Source organism: Xiphias gladius, chromosome 4, assembly GCF_016859285.1.
Source record: "Xiphias gladius isolate SHS-SW01 ecotype Sanya breed wild chromosome 4, ASM1685928v1, whole genome shotgun sequence".
NCBI lineage: Eukaryota > Metazoa > Chordata > Actinopteri > Istiophoriformes > Xiphiidae > Xiphias > Xiphias gladius.
Genome location: NC_053403.1, coordinates 3,294,589 through 3,314,194, shown reverse-complemented (window position 1 = coordinate 3,314,194; position 19,606 = coordinate 3,294,589). Strand labels below are relative to the sequence as shown.

Below are 19,606 nucleotides of genomic sequence, written 5' to 3'. Positions count from 1 at the left end.
TTTTTATCGAGCTGTTGTTAGCTACTTGAGTTAGCCAACACAATAGTTACCTTGTTTGAGCAGCCCTGAAGGACTGTTAGGCTAAGGGCGAAAAAATTGATTCAGAATGGGGGACGCAGAACGGATGGACTACGGTGGCGTGCGGCAGCCCGGTGTGCTGCTGCACTCCACTCCGACTGGATCTGGGAAGTAGCCGACTGGTTTAAAATAACTTGACGCCATGGGTTGGTTTTCCCTGGCCCCTCAATTTTTTCAGTCACCAAGCACCATTGGTACAGACCAGTAGAGACCCGATACGAAATGAACTCTCCTGTGTTTGTGTGTGTGTGTGTGTGTGTGTGTGTGTGTGTGTGTGTGTGTGTGTGTGTGTGTGTGTGTGTGTGTGTGTTTGCGCGTGAGTCTTAAGCGAGAAAATATCTGTAATATATGCTGCTGTTCTTAGTTTTCCAAGAAATATGGATCAGTGTTCACCTTCTATGTGGGACCCAAGAAAGTGGTGGTCTTGGCAGGATACAAGACAGTGAAGGAGGCGCTTGTAAACTATGCTGAAGAGTTTGGAGAAAGAGATCCAATGCTGATTGTGCAAGAAAGTAGTCAAGGACATGGTAAGACAAGAAAAAAAATGCTTCTTTTTAAAACTTTAGCCTATATCATATAACTTTAGCAAATGTGTGCAGGCTTTAGGCAAGTCAGTTACTTGTTTAACGTATGCTGCTGAAATGCTTCGTTTCAGGAGTTTTGTGGTCCAATGGGGATTCATGGAAAGAAATGAGGCGCTTTGCTTTGATCAACCTGAGAAATTATGGAATGGGCAAAAAGGCATGTGAGGACAAAATAATTGAGGAAAGTCACTACCTGACTGAAGTGATTGAGAAATTCAAAGGTAAGTGTTTTCTGGGTAACCACCCGCATAATAGGCAACATTTCAGGCTTCAGAAAAATCATGCATGAATTTCTGATTTAAGGGGGTTTGTTTGGTTGCTTTTTTCATTTCTTTTTCTGTTTGCAGGAGAAGCCTTCGATACAACCAAACCAATGAACTATGCAGTCTCTAATATAATCTGCTCCATGGTCTATGGCAGCAGATTTGAATACGATGATCCAGAATTCACATCCATAGTAGATCGAAATAACAGAAACATTCAACTTGCTGGCTCTCCAGCGATACAGGTGTCATTTAATAAGTTTATGAATCTAATACTTGCAGCACTGTGTTTTAAATACAACTGATCAATAAACTCTTGCAATTGTATAGAACTGAATCTGAATTACCTGGTCATGACTTTACGTTATTTTAAATACTGATGCGTATTTGTGTTTTTGCAGTTATACAACCTGTTCCCATGGATCGGTAAATGGATTTCTGACAGGAAGGAATTCCACAAATTGGCTGATGCCAATAAGAAACAGAACTTGGAGCTGTTCAGTCGTCTGAAAGAGACCCTCAATCCACAGATGTGCAGGGGCCTTGTGGATTCCTTTCTGGTTCACAAGCAACATCTGGAGGTTGGGAAGGCCTTACCTATCATAGTGCTCATTGCTAGTAAATAATTAGGGGTCCAAGCCTGGAGGGGGCTCCCGTTAATACCCCAACGGGTTCACTCGGCCCCAAGTCCAGGGTTTATGCCAGGCTAGTTTAACCATGCTTTCTGGAATACCCCTCAGAAACGTCCCAACACTGGTGGAATGTTTTCCAATGTCCGTGCTGCTCTCAACCAGAGACTTGCAGACTTTTCCATCGCCGTCCAGCCGCCGGTGCGAATTACGAGGGGCTTGGACACTGTTAATACCTGCCCGCAGATCTACTTTCCTATTATTACTTAACCCTCCCGCTGTCCTCGGGTCATTGTGCCCCGAGACACAAGTCTCCTCGACGTCCCACCCAAAGCAGGGAAGCGTGTGCTGCAGGTGTAAGAAATATATCTGCAAACGCTGTACCTCGATACTGCCCCACATGTGGTTATCGGGACTTTAGTGAAGGCGGCACAGTTTCAACAGGAGGACACGGTGTGTGTACAGAATATAAGGACAACGGGAGGGTTAAATATTAACTTTTTTTAACATGTAGACGTTTGAGACGTGAGTAGTGCTCTGCAATTGTCTGTGTTTCCATTGTCAAGCCTTCATTTTTAGCGATGGTCGATAGGTCACCTGATCGCCTCCGGTGGATCACATACATACACAGGTGAATTTCAGGCTAAAGCTGTGAGCCCGGCAGAAATAGACCTGACATTTAAAGATTTCAGAGAGGAGAAAAGAACTGCTTTCACATACGGCTTACGGACCCCATGCACACACACACACACACACACACACACACACACACACACACACACTGGGTAGACTCAAACAGCAGCAGCAGGCATACTGAGAAGGGAGACATGGGTTTTTTTCCACATTTCACAGTGCACTTGTCAAAGTTGGCAGATTGAAGACAGAGTGCAAACGGGTTCCTTTAGATTACAGAGCGGTCACTTGCGCTGAGTTTACAGCGATCACTCATCGAAGACACACATCAGTGTGTGTCTCCGATCATTGTGATCATACACTGGATGTCTTGGTCAACACTGTCAGCATACAGAAACACCTGAACCTAGATGAGCTCAACTCACCTCCCACAGTATCTTCACTTCTCTCTGTTCACTCAAGCGGATCAAAGACAGAGCAATAAGCCGGTTCCAGCAAAAAAAACCCTACACCTACACTACCACTGATGCCAAGTCGAGTTTTACATCGAGTTTTCCTTTATTTTCTCTTTATCTACAGGACTCTGAAATTTACAACAGTCACTTCCACAATGAAAACCTTGTGATGACAGTGAATAATTTGTTTGGTGCCGGCACTGATACAACTTCATCTACACTCAGATGGACACTCCTGCTTATGGCTAAATATCCAACAATACAGGGTAAGGAGCTGTAAATGTGCACAGCTTTCATACATAAACACACATTCCAGGCTTCATCATTAAAAGATGAACCTAAATAGAAAAGTTTTTCCTTTCTCCCAGACCAGGTCCGGGAGGAGCTGAGCAGGGTGATAGGAAGTCGCCAGGTGCAGGTTGAAGACAGGAAAAACCTGCCCTTCACCGACGCTGTCATCCATGAGACACAGAGACTGGCCAACATCGTCCCCTTGTCAGTTCCACACAGAACCAGCCAAGACGTCACCTTCCAGGGTCACTTCATTAAGAAGGTCAGACTCAATAAAACACCTAAGATGGAGAATAGAACCCAACGAACATTAAGAAAAAAAGAAAATACAAAATAAATAAAAATGTCAAACATGACTGGTAAACGAACAGAATGAAATAATGTGTAATAAATTAAGAAGACTACTAAGTAGACTAGAGTTGACAGCCACACTAGCAACTCTGTGAGGCTGTACTTGGCCGGCTAAATACTGACGTCACCACGTACAGCTGATGCTGACAGGAACGTCATTAACTTTGCAGTTATCTGATCATAAGCCAAAGACAAAAAAAAGTATTTTGACCTGATGATGGCGCTAAATGAAAAGTTAGGGCCACCAATGATATTTGCACCAAATTGCATGGAAATCCATCCAATGGTTGTTAGGCTACTTAAATAAACAATGCACAATATTTTTTTGTTCTCCTTGTGTCCCATTGTTGTTTTTCTGGACTTATCGAGTATTTGTGAATTTCTTGCTTTTTTTTTTTTTTGTTCAATTCCTTAACACATTTTAATCTGTTTAAAAAGAATGATACAATCTGTACTGAAAAGCTTTTCAATTTTATGCTTTCCACAGGGGACCACGGTGTATCCTCTGTTGACGTCTGTCCTGTACGACGAGACTGAGTGGGAGAGACCTCACACCTTTTATCCTGCCCACTTCCTGGACAAAGATGGAAATTTTGTCAAGCGAGACGCCTTCATGGCTTTTTCTGCAGGTTTGTGAGCTCGAGGGTCACGTCAGTGTTCACGTCTACCGGCAGATGACCTTCCTTTGTCCTCTCTCACAGGTCGCAGGGTTTGTATCGGAGAGAGTCTGGCCAGGATGGAGCTCTTCATCTTCTTCACCACCCTCCTGCAGCACTTTCGTTTCTCTCCTCCACCTGGAGTTTCAGAGGACGAACTGGATCTAACACCACGAGTGGGCTTCACACTCAACCCTTCACCTCATAAACTGTGCGCTGTGTCTTGTATGTGAGGAGGAGGAGGAGGACTTGTTAGTGAAAAACCACATGAAGTTTAACAGTAGTGAATACGTTCAACACCGCCGATGTAAGTAAATAAAATAAAATGCTCGACTGCTTCTTTAGAAGGGCTCCCGTCCCAGTAATGGGCCACTTACTATGTAGTTGACACGTTAAATGTGTCATTATCTGAAAAGCGGCTATGTTGTAAATTGTGATGAAAAATGAAGATGTCACATTTTGATGTATTTGTCCACGATAAATAATGCTGCAATAATCTGTTCACTGGCAGTGTTTTACCCAGTCCATGAGGTGCTACATTCTTTGCACCACAGGGTCTTTAGGATGTGAAAATGTTTCACACAGAGGTTTTGGAGCCATGCAAATATATAATGTTATCATTTATGATAATGTAGTGTGTTGGGGGGGTAGGTGGATGGGCTTAGCTTTCCAGCATGCTCTAAGAAAATGTGTTTATGGAAACAAGTTTAAATTAAATTGTGTTTTAGATCATTCCAGACGTTAGCTGGTGCACGGTCATTAGCAAGGGAGGAAAGAATACCGGAAAGTTGTAGTCAAGTAAAAGTACTGGTACTTAAAAGAAATTTTACTTGAGTCATAGTAAAATGAATTGTGTAAAAACGTACTCAGATAAAAGTACAAAGTAAGTCAATTGAAGTGTACTCTGAGTAAACGTTACTGCGTTACATTTTTAAAAGGGGGAAGGGGAGGGGTAAAAATGTTATATGGTAATAATAATAATAATAATAATACAGGATAAAAGTATTAAATTAACGAACGTCTAAGGCTACTAGGTGTATGTGTATTGGTATTTCAATGCATATACTCCATTCCCAGTTGATAAATGACAGTTGCGGGGCTGTTAAGCCAAGGGCGAAAAAAGGGATTTGGACTGGGGGGCACGGAACTGATGGAGAGCTCCGCTCTGGTGGCGTAGCCTCGGGTCTCGCTGCCTCAGCTGTCCGGCCTGGACCCACGGTGGCATGTGGCGGCCCAGTGCACTGCTCGACTCCGCTCAACCGGGACTGGATCCCGGGAAGTAGCCAACTGGTTTAAAATAACTTGACGCCATGGGTTGGTTTTCCCCGTCCCCGTCAATTTTTTCAGTCACCAACCACCATTGGTACAGACCAGTAGAGACCCGATACGAAATGAACTCGCAAAAGAATAGTAAATTAGAAAAGGACCATTTATTCATTTTTGGCCAACGCTAAACCCAGCACGTGACTGTGCGCCGATTCAACGGCTCCATCCCGTAACACACTTACCTCTTTTCAGATGATCTCTTTTCCATTAAAAGTTTGTTGTCAAAGGATTCTTTAGCTCCAGGTTTCTGCCATAACAAAAAAAGCATGATAAAAAAGAACAGACTGGAAAAGGCCTTTTCCACTGTGGGACCTTCTCAAGCCATCAATAAAACAAAAGCTCAAATATTTAGTGATCAATTGAGATAACAACAAGAGATAAAAATGGAATCCTTATCAGTGTTTAAGCATTAGAACCACACACATAAGTGTTGTGACATGATAGATAAATGCAACACCATAACAAAAAGGAAGAACTGCCTTCTGTGAATCTGTAACTCCGATTTGAAAAAACATTGACCTGAAAATATACTAATATTTGTTGTGGCGTTTTTCCATAGTTTGTCCCTCCCCTTGGGTTTTGCCTAATCTCCATTTGAAGCCACAAAAGACCTCCCTCTTTACTGAAATACTTACATAGATAAAGGCTCAGGAAAGAAATCTATTTGGTCAGGGCACTAACTGCTTCAGGATACTTAAGTCATGGGGATGTTAGATCTATTTCTCCAGTCCTACAGTTCTGTCTCCCTGTTTGGGGCTGTAATGGTTCTGCTGCTTGTTTGCCTCGTGTCCACGTCCAGCTTCATCTTCCAGGAAGATAAGAAGGAACCTCCAGGCCCCAGACCGCTTCCTGTGCTTGGGAACCTGCTGCAGCTGGACCTCAAGAGACCCTACAACACATTTCTGGAGGTAAAGGAAGTGACTGGATACTTTCACTGAGTTTATTGTGTTTGCTCTAGACAGTAAATTGTTACCAGTTGTTTCACCATATGTACTTTCTCCTGTGTTTGTGTGTGTGTGTGTGTGTGTGTGTGTGTGTGTGTGTGTGTGTGTGTGTGTGTGTGTGTGTGTGTTTGCGCGTGAGTCTTAAGCGAGAAAGTATCTGTAATATATGCTGCTGTTCTTAGTTTTCCAAGAAATATGGATCAGTGTTCACCTTCTATGTGGGACCCAAGAAAGTGGTGGTCTTGGCAGGATACAAGACAGTGAAGGAGGCGCTTGTAAACTATGCTGAAGAGTTTGGAGAAAGAGATCCAATGCTGATTGTGCAAGAAAGTAGTCAAGGACATGGTAAGACAAGAAAAAAAATGCTTCTTTTTAAAACTTTAGCCTATATCATATAACTTTAGCAAATGTGTGCAGGCTTTAGGCAAGTCAGTTACTTGTTTAACGTATGCTGCTGAAATGCTTCGTTTCAGGAGTTTTGTGGTCCAATGGGGATTCATGGAAAGAAATGAGGCGCTTTGCTTTGATCAACCTGAGAAATTATGGAATGGGCAAAAAGGCATGTGAGGACAAAATCATTGAGGAAAGTCACTACCTGACTGAAGTGATTGAGAAATTCAAAGGTAAGTGTTTTCTGGGTAACCACCCGCATAATAGGCAACATTTCAGGCTTCAGAAAAATCATGCATGAATTTCTGATTTAAGGGGGTTTGTTTGGTTGCTTTTTTCATTTCTTTTTCTGTTTGCAGGAGAAGCCTTGATACAACCAAACCAATGAACTATGCAGTCTCTAATATAATCTGCTCCATGGTCTATGGCAGCAGATTTGAATACGATGATCCAGAATTCACATCCATAGTAGATCGAAATAACAGAAACATTCAACTTGCTGGCTCTCCAGCGATACAGGTGTCATTTAATAAGTTTATGAATCTAATACTTGCAGCACTGTGTTTTAAATACAACTGATCAATAAACTCTTGCAATTGTATAGAACTGAATCTGAATTACCTGGTCATGACTTTACGTTATTTTAAATACTGATGCGTATTTGTGTTTTTGCAGTTATACAACCTGTTCCCATGGATCGGTAAATGGATTTCTGACAGGAAGGAATTCCACAAATTGGCTGATGCCAATAAGAAACAGAACTTGGAGCTGTTCAGTCGTCTGAAAGAGACCCTCAATCCACAGATGTGCAGGGGCCTTGTGGATTCCTTTCTGGTTCACAAGCAACATCTGGAGGTTGGGAAGGCCTTACCTATCATAGTGCTCATTGCTAGTAAATAATTAGGGGTCCAAGCCTGGAGGGGGCTCCCGTTAATACCCCAACGGGTTCACTCGGCCCCAAGTCCAGGGTTTATGCCAGGCTAGTTTAACCATGCTTTCTGGAATACCCCTCAGAAACGTCCCAACACTGGTGGAATGTTTTCCAATGTCCGTGCTGCTCTCAACCAGAGACTTGCAGACTTTTCCATCGCCTCGTCCAGCCGCCGGGTGCGAATTACGCAGGGGGCTTGGACACTGTTAATACCTGCCCGCAGATCTACTTTCCTATTATTACTTAACCCTCCCGCTGTCCTCGGGTCATTGTGCCCCGAGACACAAGTCTCCTCGACGTCCCACCCAAAGCAGGGAAGCGTGTGCTGCAGGTGTAAGAAATATATCTGCAAACGCTGTACCCTCGCATACTGCCCCACATGTGGTTATCGGGACTTTAGTGAAGGCGGCACAGTTTCAACAGGAGGACACGGTGTGTGTACAGAATATAAGGACAACGGGAGGGTTAAATATTAACTTTTTTTAACATGTAGACGTTTGAGACGTGAGTAGTGCTCTGCAATTGTCTGTGTTTCCATTGTCAAGCCTTCATTTTTAGCGATGGTCGATAGGTCACCTGATCGCCTCCGGTGGATCACATACATACACAGGTGAATTTCAGGCTAAAGCTGTGAGCCCGGCAGAAATAGACCTGACATTTAAAGATTTCAGAGAGGAGAAAAGAACTGCTTTCACATACGGCTTACGGACCCCATGCACACACACACACACACACACACACACACACACACACACACACACACACACACACACACACACACACTGGGTAGACTCAAACAGCAGCAGCAGGCATACTGAGAAGGGAGACATGGGTTTTTTTCCACATTTCACAGTGCACTTGTCAAAGTTGGCAGATTGAAGACAGAGTGCAAACGGGTTCCTTTAGATTACAGAGCGGTCACTTGCGCTGAGTTTACAGCGATCACTCATCGAAGACACACATCAGTGTGTGTCTCCGATCATCGTGATCATACACTGGATGTCTTGGTCAACACTGTCAGCATACAGAAACACCTGAACCTAGATGAGCTCAACTCACCTCCCACAGTATCTTCACTTCTCTCTGTTCACTCAAGCGGATCAAAGACAGAGCAATAAGCCGGTTCCAGCAAAAAAAACCCTACACCTACACTACCACTGATGCCAAGTCGAGTTTTACATCGAGTTTTCCTTTATTTTCTCTTTATCTACAGGACTCTGAAATTTACAACAGTCACTTCCACAATGAAAACCTTGTGATGACAGTGAATAATTTGTTTGGTGCCGGCACTGATACAACTTCATCTACACTCAGATGGACACTCCTGCTTATGGCTAAATATCCAACAATACAGGGTAAGGAGCTGTAAATGTGCACAGCTTTCATACATAAACACACATTCCAGGCTTCATCATTAAAAGATGAACCTAAATAGAAAAGTTTTCCCTTTCTCCCAGACCAGGTCCGGGAGGAGCTGAGCAGGGTGATAGGAAGTCGTCAGGTGCAGGTTGAAGACAGGAAAAACCTGCCCTTCACCGACGCTGTCATCCATGAGACACAGAGACTGGCCAACATCGTCCCCTTGTCAGTTCCACACAGAACCAGCCAAGACGTCACCTTCCAGGGTCACTTCATTAAGAAGGTCAGACTCAATAAAACACCTAAGATGGAGAATAGAACCCAACGAACATTAAGAAAAAAAGAAAATACAAAATAAATAAAAATGTCAAACATGACTGGTAAACGAACAGAATGAAATAATGTGTAATAAATTAAGAAGACTACTAAGTAGACTAGAGTTGACAGCCACACTAGCAACTCTGTGAGGCTGTACTTGGCCGGCTAAATACTGACGTCACCACGTACAGCTGATGCTGACAGGAACGTCATTAACTTTGCAGTTATCTGATCATAAGCCAAAGACAAAAAAAAGTATTTTGACCTGATGATGGCGCTAAATGAAAAGTTAGGGCCACCAATGATATTTGCACCAAATTGCATGGAAATCCATCCAATGGTTGTTAGGCTACTTAAATAAACAATGCACAATATTTTTTTGTTCTCCTTGTGTCCCATTGTTGTTTTTCTGGACTTATCGAGTATTTGTGAATTTCTTGCTTTTTTTTTTTTTTTGTTCAATTCCTTAACACATTTTAATCTGTTTAAAAAGAATGATACAATCTGTACTGAAAAGCTTTTCAATTTTATGCTTTCCACAGGGGACCACGGTGTATCCTCTGTTGACGTCTGTCCTGTACGACGAGACTGAGTGGGAGAGACCTCACACCTTTTATCCTGCCCACTTCCTGGACAAAGATGGAAATTTTGTCAAGCGAGACGCCTTCATGGCTTTTTCTGCAGGTTTGTGAGCTCGAGGGTCACGTCAGTGTTCACGTCTACCGGCAGATGACCTTCCTTTGTCCTCTCTCACAGGTCGCAGGGTTTGTATCGGAGAGAGTCTGGCCAGGATGGAGCTCTTCATCTTCTTCACCACCCTCCTGCAGCACTTTCGTTTCTCTCCTCCACCTGGAGTTTCAGAGGACGATCTGGATCTGACTCCTCGTTTGGGCTCCTCCCTCGTCCCTTCACCCCCTAAAATGTGCGCTGTCTCCCTAATGTGAGGACGAGGAGGGCAGTGAAATACTCCATCACACACACACGTGTGATTTTTGAATTTTTCTGTGTAATATTTTTCACAGATTTTTTCCTGCTTGACACAGTTGCAGTGTTAAACACCACTGTACCATGTTCAACACCACTAACAGAGTTTGTTTTGAATCACGGTTCATATTCCAGCAATGGACTTCATCAGTAGCTGCTTTCTAATGTTGTTGACATCGCAGCCACAGGCTGTTATTTGTCGCACTGATTGGTTGCTACACATCAAGGAGGCGGGTCCTAGCTAACATGAGCCTGTATGGAGATTTTAGGCTTTTTTTTTTTTTTTTTTGACCATAGTTTGGGGTTTTACGTCCACCAAGTCATGTCACGCAGTCCACCTTAGTAATACAAACCCGTCTCCTGGCGACAACACTTGCTGAAAAATAACTCATCCATAAAAGATAACGATAACCAAGGCAACTAACTGACAAAAAGCTTTAGTACGATAATTATATCAACGTGCCTCTTAGTTGCACCACTTATGTTTGATCCTTTTGATCGATGCGCTGTGGTATCGGAGTTGGATCTTGACAAGCACGCACTGACCAAAAGACGCAAAGCGGCGCACGGCATAACTTTTAGCTGACTCTCTGAGGATTTTCTTTTTGTTTCTGTTTTTTTTTTTTGTTGTTTCTTTTTGGAAGAGGACCAAATAAATCTACTGAAACTAATCCGGCAAGTGCTTTGTTGCCACTAGACCAGCATCAGAAAGTCAGAGGGCTGATCAAAGATCTTCTCCTGCTGTGGACGTCAACCGGCTGGATACATTTGAAGGACACCGACAGGAGCTCTCCAGCCTCTTCCAAAACCAATACTGAAGGGTTTAACCTTCAAAAGAAAGCTTACATGTTAAATACTGCTTTTTATTTTTTATGACACATTTAAATGTACAGTTTCATGAGGTTTTTATTATGAAGAGTTTATGATGGTTTGTGTAAAAAAACAAACTGTTCCTGGAAGTTTTTGAGCTGCTTACACCTACGGAAATATTACGTAAGCACCCTGACGCAACAGGGAGGAACCTGCCACTGTCCCTTTCTTCATCTTCCAAAAACACACCATGAGACATGATTGCTCGGCATGCGGTGACTGGCGTGTTTATTTATAAGTGTGGAAAGGGGAAACATAACAGACAGAACATTCTAGCGCCGTGAAAGGACGTTCAAAGTTAAAAATCAAAAGCGCCTGTTACAAGTACTGGCACGCCTACATATCACTGACGAGATAAAAACCCACGCAGCAGTATCTGCTGCGTCTCACCTGCGTGCCTCCCTGCTTCAGGTGCAGGTCGAAAGATCACCAGGCCCCCTCTACCATCGGCGTGCTGCTCAACAGAGCTAAGAAGGTCCAGCGCAAAGCAGAGACAACGGGTTGAAATTCGACGCAGACGCCGAGGGCAGAAATCCAACTGGTGGCGCCCTGGCGGGCAGAAAGCCCTCCGGCAGCAGGCTTGATGACTGCGCCGCCATTCCGGGATCATCTGTTCCTGTCGTCACTGGAGTCTGATTGGGGAATAAGCCACATTCTCCTCCTCTCTGGGCTGTGTGGCACAGAGCGCAGGTTTTACGTAATTCAGACCATTAACTGCATCGGGGCCCGCATTTGCTCACTAACCCTCATCGTTCAGATACACGGGGAGCTTGTGGGTCTTGTGTTTTCGCACGCGCCATCGGTTTTTATTCACATCGGGACAGTTTATGAAAGAAAATGCTTTTCAGAGACCTCTTGAGAGACCCTCCATGGCCAAAAGTACATGAACACCCACGTGTGACTATTGGGCTCTAACTGGCGATCCGGCTCATCCAAGAGGTGCTGGACAGGGTTGGGTTCGGGGCTCTGTGCCGGCCAGACATGGCTCTCCCGCACCCAACTAAGAAATCTATTCCTCGAACCGGGCTTTGCGCAGGCGGCCGCACAAAAAAAAACGTTGCCACAAAACTGGAAGCACGCAGCGGCCGCATCAAGATTTGATGTTCATCAGAAACATGTGAGCAGGTGGGTCCACGTGCGTTTGGCCGTATAGTGAAGCATAAGTAATAAATCTGCATGTTCGGTCTATGATCGAAGCCAGATTTAAGACGAAGCCGCCGCAGACATAGAAAACCGCTGTGGAGCAAAACAAGATGTATAGAGCCACTCACTCTCTCAGGAGAGCCCCGCTGGTCGGCATGGCTAGCCGTGGCATAGGTCAGAGGGCGCACAGTGGCACAGTGGTTTACGGCGCGTGGCCATGTCATGCACACCGCTCGTCTGCGTTCGCCACGCGCTGCAATGTAAACCTCCTCGGTGGAGGCCTGAATGAGCCTCACAGAGCAGCGGGAAACAGAGGAAGCTGCTCCGCTAGCAGCGGCGGTGCTGCACAGCTCCTGCCCCCCAGTGGCCGCACTCAGCGCAAATATACATCGCTGGTGTTGTGAGGTTTTTACATTCATTTGATAAAAGAAAAAAAAAACGGTTGTACCATCTTGGATTTTACACAGACTCTACTGTGTCCCATGGAAGCGCCAGACGCGTGTTTGTTATTTTACATCTAAGAGCAAAATGTTGATATGGATGCAAACTTAATACTGTGTGAGTACATACTAATAAGTACATTTCTGGGATATATGTCAGTGTGTTTGTGAAGGGGCTCAACGGGTGTTTCTGCAGTGATTAGAAAACATCAGAAATATTTGAAAATGCTTGTTACTCACAGGGAGGTGAAGTGGTTTTTGAACGCCTGGAACAAAAGGTAAGATTTCAAGGACCAGTCTTGAAGCGACCCTTCCGTGCGCCACACGCATATCGTGTTGCACGACGTTACTTGTTTTTGATGGGCCAACACAGACACAGCCAGGGAGACGCTACGTCCTCTTCCCGAGGAGCTCCCCTCAGGAAGTGGGAATACTCTGCAGATGCCGCAGGTGGCACGGTAGCGGCCGTGAGGTCACTGACACTGTGAATGTCCCGCCAAAGTTTACTCCTACTGCAGTTTTCAATGAACAAATGATCTGAAACCTGTAAAATTAAATGGAGTAAGGCCGCAACAACCACAACATGTTGTTACGCCACACAGACGTTGGGTCCCATTGTCCTGCCTTATCCCAGAGTCCACCGCTGCCTAGCTGACATAACATGTTATAACGGAACTCATATCAAATCCCATTATATTGTGCATTGTCTCTTCTATACCACCGTTTAAGAAATGCTCTACAGTACTCGGACTGCTTTACCGGCCCTCCCTCTCTCCGGTTCTTTTCCTGCATTTGACGAGAACGGCAGCAACGGTGGCCAGCAACACCACCGCCCCGGCCACTGCACCGATGATAATGTAGGTTGGGTCTGTGGTCTGAGGATAAAAAGCAGCCCTCCGCTTACTACACAGTCTACTGACTCAGTACTCGATTGAGTAGTATGTCATTGGACTAATGATTTGCAGGATTTATATGAAAGATAATCCGACAATTTGGTCAAGTTTTGATTTTGACCTTATCCTAAACTGACTTTACTCACTGACTATATTCTATACTCTATGGTACCTCGCCTCAGGCAGGTGTGTGTTGTCAGCCCCTATCCCTAAATTGTTGCTCTCGTCGACAAACCGGCAGGTGCGTCTTCGGTTGTTGCCGCCGTTCAGGGTCAGAAACGAGGTACAGTTCCCCCGCGTGACCTGGTACCCGACGCCTTCACCGGGCAGCACAGCTCCTGTCTCGTCCACCCAGCGGAGGCTGTTTTCTAGACAGGGATAAACAACCTGGTTGTGAAAACGTACATTCACCAAATTGATATGTATCAATAAGGAATAATACGTTTTTTTAAAAATGCCCGTTTGGTGGGACTGCAGCAGTGTTAATGAGACCCCAGACAGACTGGTTCACACTTAAGTGTTTAACATCACTTCAGTTTAATAGGAATGACAGTTACTTATTTTCTCATTTTTGTTGTATAACAAAAAAGCTTTCTGTGAGAGACGTAAAATTGGCTATGGGGACTCAGGGGAAGGGATGCAGTGTGCGGAGCTTCGGCGACATGCTTCACTCAGGCCTCCAAAGAAACCGTGGCCGTGGAGGTTTTTACAAAACCCCGGAGCGTCGAGTACGAACGCGTCGATCAAACCGAAGGTAAAAAAGTCACACTTGAATGGGCAACGGAAAGCAGGAAACGGGGAGAACCGCCGACACTCTCCTCAGAAAGTCGTTCATGGTGTTACATTCATCTGTGCATGCCAAGGAGAAGTGAACAGACACGTTCATGTGCGAAGTGGGTGTGGTTGTAGGGCGGTTGGTTTTTTCGAAAGATGTAGCATACTAACACCTTGGTGTTGGGAACACATACAGTTGTGAAGGCTATTTACAGTATATTTATATATTTCAAATCAGCTCAATTATCCTTCAGCTGATGGTTGTCTTCGAGTGGCTTCTTGCTCCCTAGGGGGGAAAAAACAAAAACCAATGAGAGAAAAATTCAGAAAAATGACGATCTGCGTCGAGGAATCCTGTTAGGATCTGAATTTCCTCACCTGTGTCTGTGACGACAGAAACGGTGATTACAATCATTAGGATCAGTCCCGCGATACGCAGGGTCAACGAGACGTAGCCCAGAGGAGACCCATCTGTGGAATCTGTGGTTAAGAGAGAAAAAAAAAGGCCAGTTTATAAAGGACAAAACTTAATCTGAGAGGAAGACAAAATAACCATAATGCGTCTGTGGAGAACACGTGGCACGGAAGACATTTTCGTACTTTTCATATTGTTATTTTTTTAGCGAAAAAAAGTTTAGTGAGAACCAAACCTTTATGTGCAGCAGTAAGTGGCTGACTGTCTCTCGCCAAACCTGCGAAGGCAGGTGTGTAGTCAGCCTCTATCCGTACATTGTTGCTCTCGTCGACAAACTGGCAGGTGTGTCTTCGGTTGTTGCCGCCGTTCAGGGTCAGAAACGAGGTACAGTTCCCCCGCGTGACCTGGTACCCGGCGCCTTCACCGAGCAGCACAGCTCCTGTCTCGTCCACCCAGCGGAGGCTGTTTTCTGCACAGGGACCAAGGGCACCGTCTCTCAGCGGAGAGCACTCCAATGTCACTCGACCATCGCTCGTGGGATCAGCGTCTGGTGGAGACACAGAGACTGAGGGGAAAAAGAACGTGTTTACCGCAAACTCAGTTTAAAAAATGTTTAAAATCTGCCAGGTAAGATACAGCGCTCGATACCACGTCGCTTGTTTTCACGGGTGCAGAGTTGGAGTTAAATGTAAACGAGCTTTCCAAAGAAATGAGACTCACTAGTCAGAATAAGTAGATACACAGACGTGTCGGTGTTATTTGCCTCGCCCTGCCGACAGGTGTAGAAACCAGCATCCTCAGCAGTGACGCCGCTGATGAGCAGAGAGCAGTGAGCGCCCACGCTCAGCCTGGCGGCTCGGGCCGAGCTCCTCGCAACACTTCCGTTCACCACCTCGGCCGTGGTCCTGGACGCGTCCCTGTCGTGAAACCAGGCAACCATGGAGCATGTCGTGTCAGGTGATGATACGCCTCGGCAGGGCACAGTGGCATCGTCTCCGGGTCTGTGGTAGAGGACAGTGGCTCCTCCACAGATGCCCGCTGCAGAGACAATCATAATTGTGAAACATTTCAAGATATTAACTCTATTAACGTTTAAAAAAAATGTCTCAGGATTTTTTTTAATTTCATTTCATTAAATACATTTTTCTTATATATAATTTTTTTTTTTTGGCACTTTTAACAAGATTATGTGTATACAGTAAATATGTAATCATGACATATAGAAGGCCTTTTGTAAAAATAGCTCAAATCCATCAGATCACATATTGGTCTTTCTGTCGATTTAACAAACAGGAGCGTTGTGTCAAGCGGCGAGGTCTGGAGATGCTGGTAAGCGGATTTAGTCACTGTTGGACGGAGCCAGACTAGCTCTTTGTCCCCGTTTCCAGTCTTTATGCTAAGATAAGCTCAGCGTTTCCTGGCTGTCGCTTCGGAGTCAACAAACAGATGTAAGCTGACTCTTTGCAGGAAAGCAGTTTTTAATTGAGGACTGCGGGTCAGTTCATCAGCTCTTATCATTTTCATGCATGCACATTCATTATTATGAACACAGTAGGAGTCAAACGCAAACAAATAAGGCACACAATTTGAAAAGATGGGCTGAGATTAAATAAAGTAGCGTGCTGGATTTCTAAGACTATTTTAGTGCTACTGTTGTCTACGTTTCTGCCTTCGAGACAGTCTGCGTTGTGCGAATATGTTGGCACTCGAGGGTACTTTAAAACAGGTTTTGAGAATTTTGACTGTCCTCTGGTGTCGGCGCCTTAACACAATCGAAATTTTCAGGCCTCACTTCATTTATGTGTTTATGTGTTTTAAACGCTTTCTGCTGAAGCCCACATGCAAGATTCTTTCCAAAACAACTTGCTGCTGTCACTTGCTTTTCTTTTCTTGTCCTCAACAATTGCTGTCTCCTTTTTTTCCCCCCCACAGGTCACAGAGGTCGCTCGTGCGGCCCTACTGGTCCAACAGTAACCAGTATGTCCATATGGCCACGTGGGAAAATGCTGTAATGTTTCCTTGCCATCACTGGATGGCACTGTCCCTTTTTGCTGTGCAAGTAGCCTGTATATGAGGAAGCGGACCGGGGCGCAGAATCGCGGTGTAGCGGTGGAGCAGGAAACGTAAAAACGGGTTTTGTTCACTGCAGCGCCTCAGTTTCACACTTCTTCTGTACGTAGCAAATTTCACGTGGCCTTTGCAAACTGTGCCGAGCGGTAAACACTGAAAAGAGATGTGTACAAGCATGCTGCCAGATTAACGTGAGAGTATGGTTGGATGTCAGCAGAACATTCAGTGCATTAACTATAGCGTGGACCTGTTTTATCATGAAGTCGTGATAAAAGCGTCTCTGCTGCGTTGTAGGTCAACTTCTGGCAACTCTCTTTTCTTCCTTCTGATTCTTAGCTTACTCTTATTTAACCTGGTCTGGTGTTACTCTATATTCCTCTTACTGCCATCGAAACCCCTGAAAAGATCAAACCGAAAAGCATGTTCCCTACCTGGTTCCTACTGAAGATGTGAATCTTGAAAAACATACAATTTGTTTTAATATTTTGTTGGTTTTTTTAAAGCACAGCTGGATCTTGTGGGTTTTGCTGTTCTTCAGCTGCACTGTCTAGTGAAATGTGCATTTTATAAGACAAGCTGGACAGAGTTGTAACTGTTACAGTGCAGAGGAGGAAGTGTCCTCGACTGCTGTGTGCACACTATACCATACATTAACTAATTTGAAAACCCTTCTTTTTTTTTTAATGCTATTGACAGATTTCACCATATTTAAGGTTCCGAATAAGGAGCCCAAAGATAATTTAGTTTCCTGTGCTGCTTTTACTTTTCCAGGTTATAATGATAATAGTTAAAATGTTTAGATTCTTTAAAAACATCGATAAACACATAAATAAGGCATTCTAAATAACAAAAAGGAAGAGCACTTACCTTCAAACTGAAGGACAGAAACGAGGATTAATAGCAGCGGAGCCATCCTCTGTGGTGCTCTTTTTGTCTCTGGCACAGAACTGCTGTCGTGATAAAAATTCCCTCCCATGGTTGAGAAACTGAGTAAAAAACTATTTCTGTATCAGCATCAGTCACCGCCTCGCCTTCTGCAAGTGCCTGTACGTGCACTTCACACCCCACAGCAAGGAAATACTGCAAAGACAATCTGTTAACCCACCAACGTATACTTGGAAACATTTAGTCAGAGAATTATTGCAGAAGTTGTGGACTGTTCAATCATTGAGCAATCACTTGTGTCTAATAGCTACAAAAGGCAAATGAAACAGCATTTTTGACCAAAGTTTTCTTCCTTTATTTGATGTACCTTTGTTAGTTACAGTGTTAGGAAATATATTCCACCATACATATTTAAACACTGTATTTAAACAAATGCAGGTAAGAAAAACTGAGGAACCGACTAAAATGGAAAGGAGTAAAACCTAGTCCTTCAAATGTCACCAAATCTGGGTCCGCACGGTCTTCCTGTGATGTTTTCAGAGACTGGACAAAGTGAGCGACAGGGAGCGTTTCCGAGTGCAGTTCAAGAGGAAAACTATGTTTGTGTGAGAGAGAGAAAAACAACATGAAGACACTCAAAGACACTGGAGTAAAATGCTTTTAATTGTTGGGCTTTTACTCAGCATCTCTTGATTTTAACAGACAAGTACAGGGTAACGTCATCTGCATAATATGCGTTTCCACTATTAATGACAGCAGACAAGTTTCTCCAACACCCAGTGTTCCACCAGTCCTTGGACTAATTTTAAAAGAGCTGAAGGTCCAACGGCTTCATAGATAAACGAAACATTTCCACTTTTAAATAGTGTCACACATTTAAACGTGCAAAAATCTGCACACATGTAACTCTCTGCACTGTACATCCGGGATTAAAAGGCAAGTCTTACAATATCCTGTATCTTCTTATTGTCAACAAATCCCATGAAAAAACCCAAATCAACAACTAATTGATCCTTATAAGAAGTATTTGTGTGTGTGTGTGTATCCACATTGCGATGTATCTTATTCCTCTGAGCCACAGAGCTCCACTGTTGTCAAAAACCATTAAAAAAGCATCAGTGAGCCACACTGTTGCACTAGGTGACATGTTGAACATGTGCACGGTAGTTTATTTAGACTCAGTCCCACACACACACCATCCTGCTGCCCCAAATACTCACTAGAGCACAAAACGTGTATTAATCCGCAGCTGCAAATAGTCCCCAACAAATGCACCATTTCCTTCCGTCTGACTAACGTTTTCTAAAAACTACAGTGACCAGCTGTTTTCAGGAAATTAACGAGTCTTTCTTTGAACATGAAAGTTTATACTTGTGACTTCTTCTTTTTTTTTTTTCTTCACTTTTTGACTTACAACCAAAGTAGGAACCAATTTGACAGGGGCTGAGAGCCACAAATGGGTTAGGGAAGTCTGAAAGTAATGACAGACTAACTCAAAGCTGGTTTTGGTCCATTCATGGGATTTGAGAAACAGTTAAAGTGCCAAAGAAAGTGCCACAGTAATAGCTGTCTGGAAAATACACAAATGAGGCATTCTGTCTTTGCGTTTGTAGATATTAGTTTGACCCCTGCAGACAAAGTTATGTGTCAGTTACACTGTGAACTAAAGGCTGCCCTTTGTCCACAACCATAAAAACATCCTTCCATCCAAACTGATTTATATGGCAACGTAAAACAATCTCTAAATCCCAATGTCCTGTTTCATGGATACAGTAGAGCCAGGAGAGGGTAGAGAGCACTGCAATAAATTCAGTGGGTTTAAAACGTTAATTGTCTCAGCAGCAGTCACAGTACCAAAACACAAAATATCCTTAACTGTTCCCACTTGTAGAGTTTTTTTGGGCATAGAGAGAAATGTCGGAGA

The 19,606-nt window shown here is 44.0% G+C and overlaps 2 protein-coding genes across 3 annotated transcripts; one reads left to right on the top strand and one right to left on the bottom strand.

Moving 5' to 3' along the window:
• Positions 1–446: 446 nt before the first annotated feature.
• Positions 447–10,233, top strand: LOC120788794 (cytochrome P450 2K1-like). 2 transcript variants are annotated; one of them, XM_040124919.1, is made up of 13 exons: positions 447–605; positions 734–883; positions 1,010–1,170; positions 1,327–1,506; positions 5,995–6,174; positions 6,393–6,555; positions 6,684–6,837; positions 6,963–7,119; positions 7,276–7,455; positions 8,745–8,886; positions 8,989–9,173; positions 9,751–9,892; positions 9,965–10,233. In XM_040124919.1, exons 1-13 carry the CDS (start codon positions 572–574, stop codon positions 10,150–10,152), a joined length of 2,016 nt encoding a protein of 671 aa, XP_039980853.1. In that variant the 5' UTR covers positions 447–571; the 3' UTR covers positions 10,153–10,233. The 2 variants fall into 2 exon arrangements, with proteins under 2 accessions (XP_039980853.1, XP_039980852.1); XM_040124918.1 differs by lacking the exons at positions 5,995–6,174; positions 6,393–6,555; positions 6,684–6,837; ... (4 more) ...; positions 9,751–9,892; positions 9,965–10,233 and adding exons at positions 2,767–2,908; positions 3,011–3,195; positions 3,772–3,913; positions 3,986–4,733.
• A 3,629-nt stretch (positions 10,234–13,862) lies between these two features.
• Positions 13,863–17,850, bottom strand: LOC120789038. Its single transcript, XM_040125470.1, has 5 exons — positions 17,665–17,850; positions 15,448–15,765; positions 14,963–15,292; positions 14,691–14,792; positions 13,863–14,598 (listed from the first exon to the last, which is right to left on the bottom strand). The coding sequence occupies exons 1-5, from the start codon at positions 17,771–17,773 to the stop codon at positions 14,552–14,554; spliced, it is 906 nt and encodes a 301-aa protein (XP_039981404.1). The 5' UTR covers positions 17,774–17,850; the 3' UTR covers positions 13,863–14,551.
• Between the last annotated feature and the right edge of the window lie 1,756 nt (positions 17,851–19,606).

Coding starts and splice junctions, on each gene's coding strand:
- LOC120788794 (XM_040124919.1), top strand. CDS start 572: ATGCTGATTGTGCAAGAAAGTAGTCAAGGACATG. Junction 884..1,009: donor AGTGATTGAGAAATTCAAAG/GTAAGTGTTTTC, acceptor TTCTGTTTGCAG/GAGAAGCCTTCGATACAACC. Junction 7,120..7,275: donor CTGGCTCTCCAGCGATACAG/GTGTCATTTAAT, acceptor GTGTTTTTGCAG/TTATACAACCTGTTCCCATG.
- LOC120789038 (XM_040125470.1), bottom strand. CDS start 17,773: ATGGGAGGGAATTTTTATCACGACAGCAGTTCTGTGCCAGAGACAAAA. Junction 15,293..15,447: donor GTATCTACTTATTCTGACTA/GTGAGTCTCATT, acceptor TTTTCCCCTCAG/TCTCTGTGTCTCCACCAGAC. Junction 14,793..14,962: donor ACTTACTGCTGCACATAAAG/GTTTGGTTCTCA, acceptor TCTTAACCACAG/ATTCCACAGATGGGTCTCCT.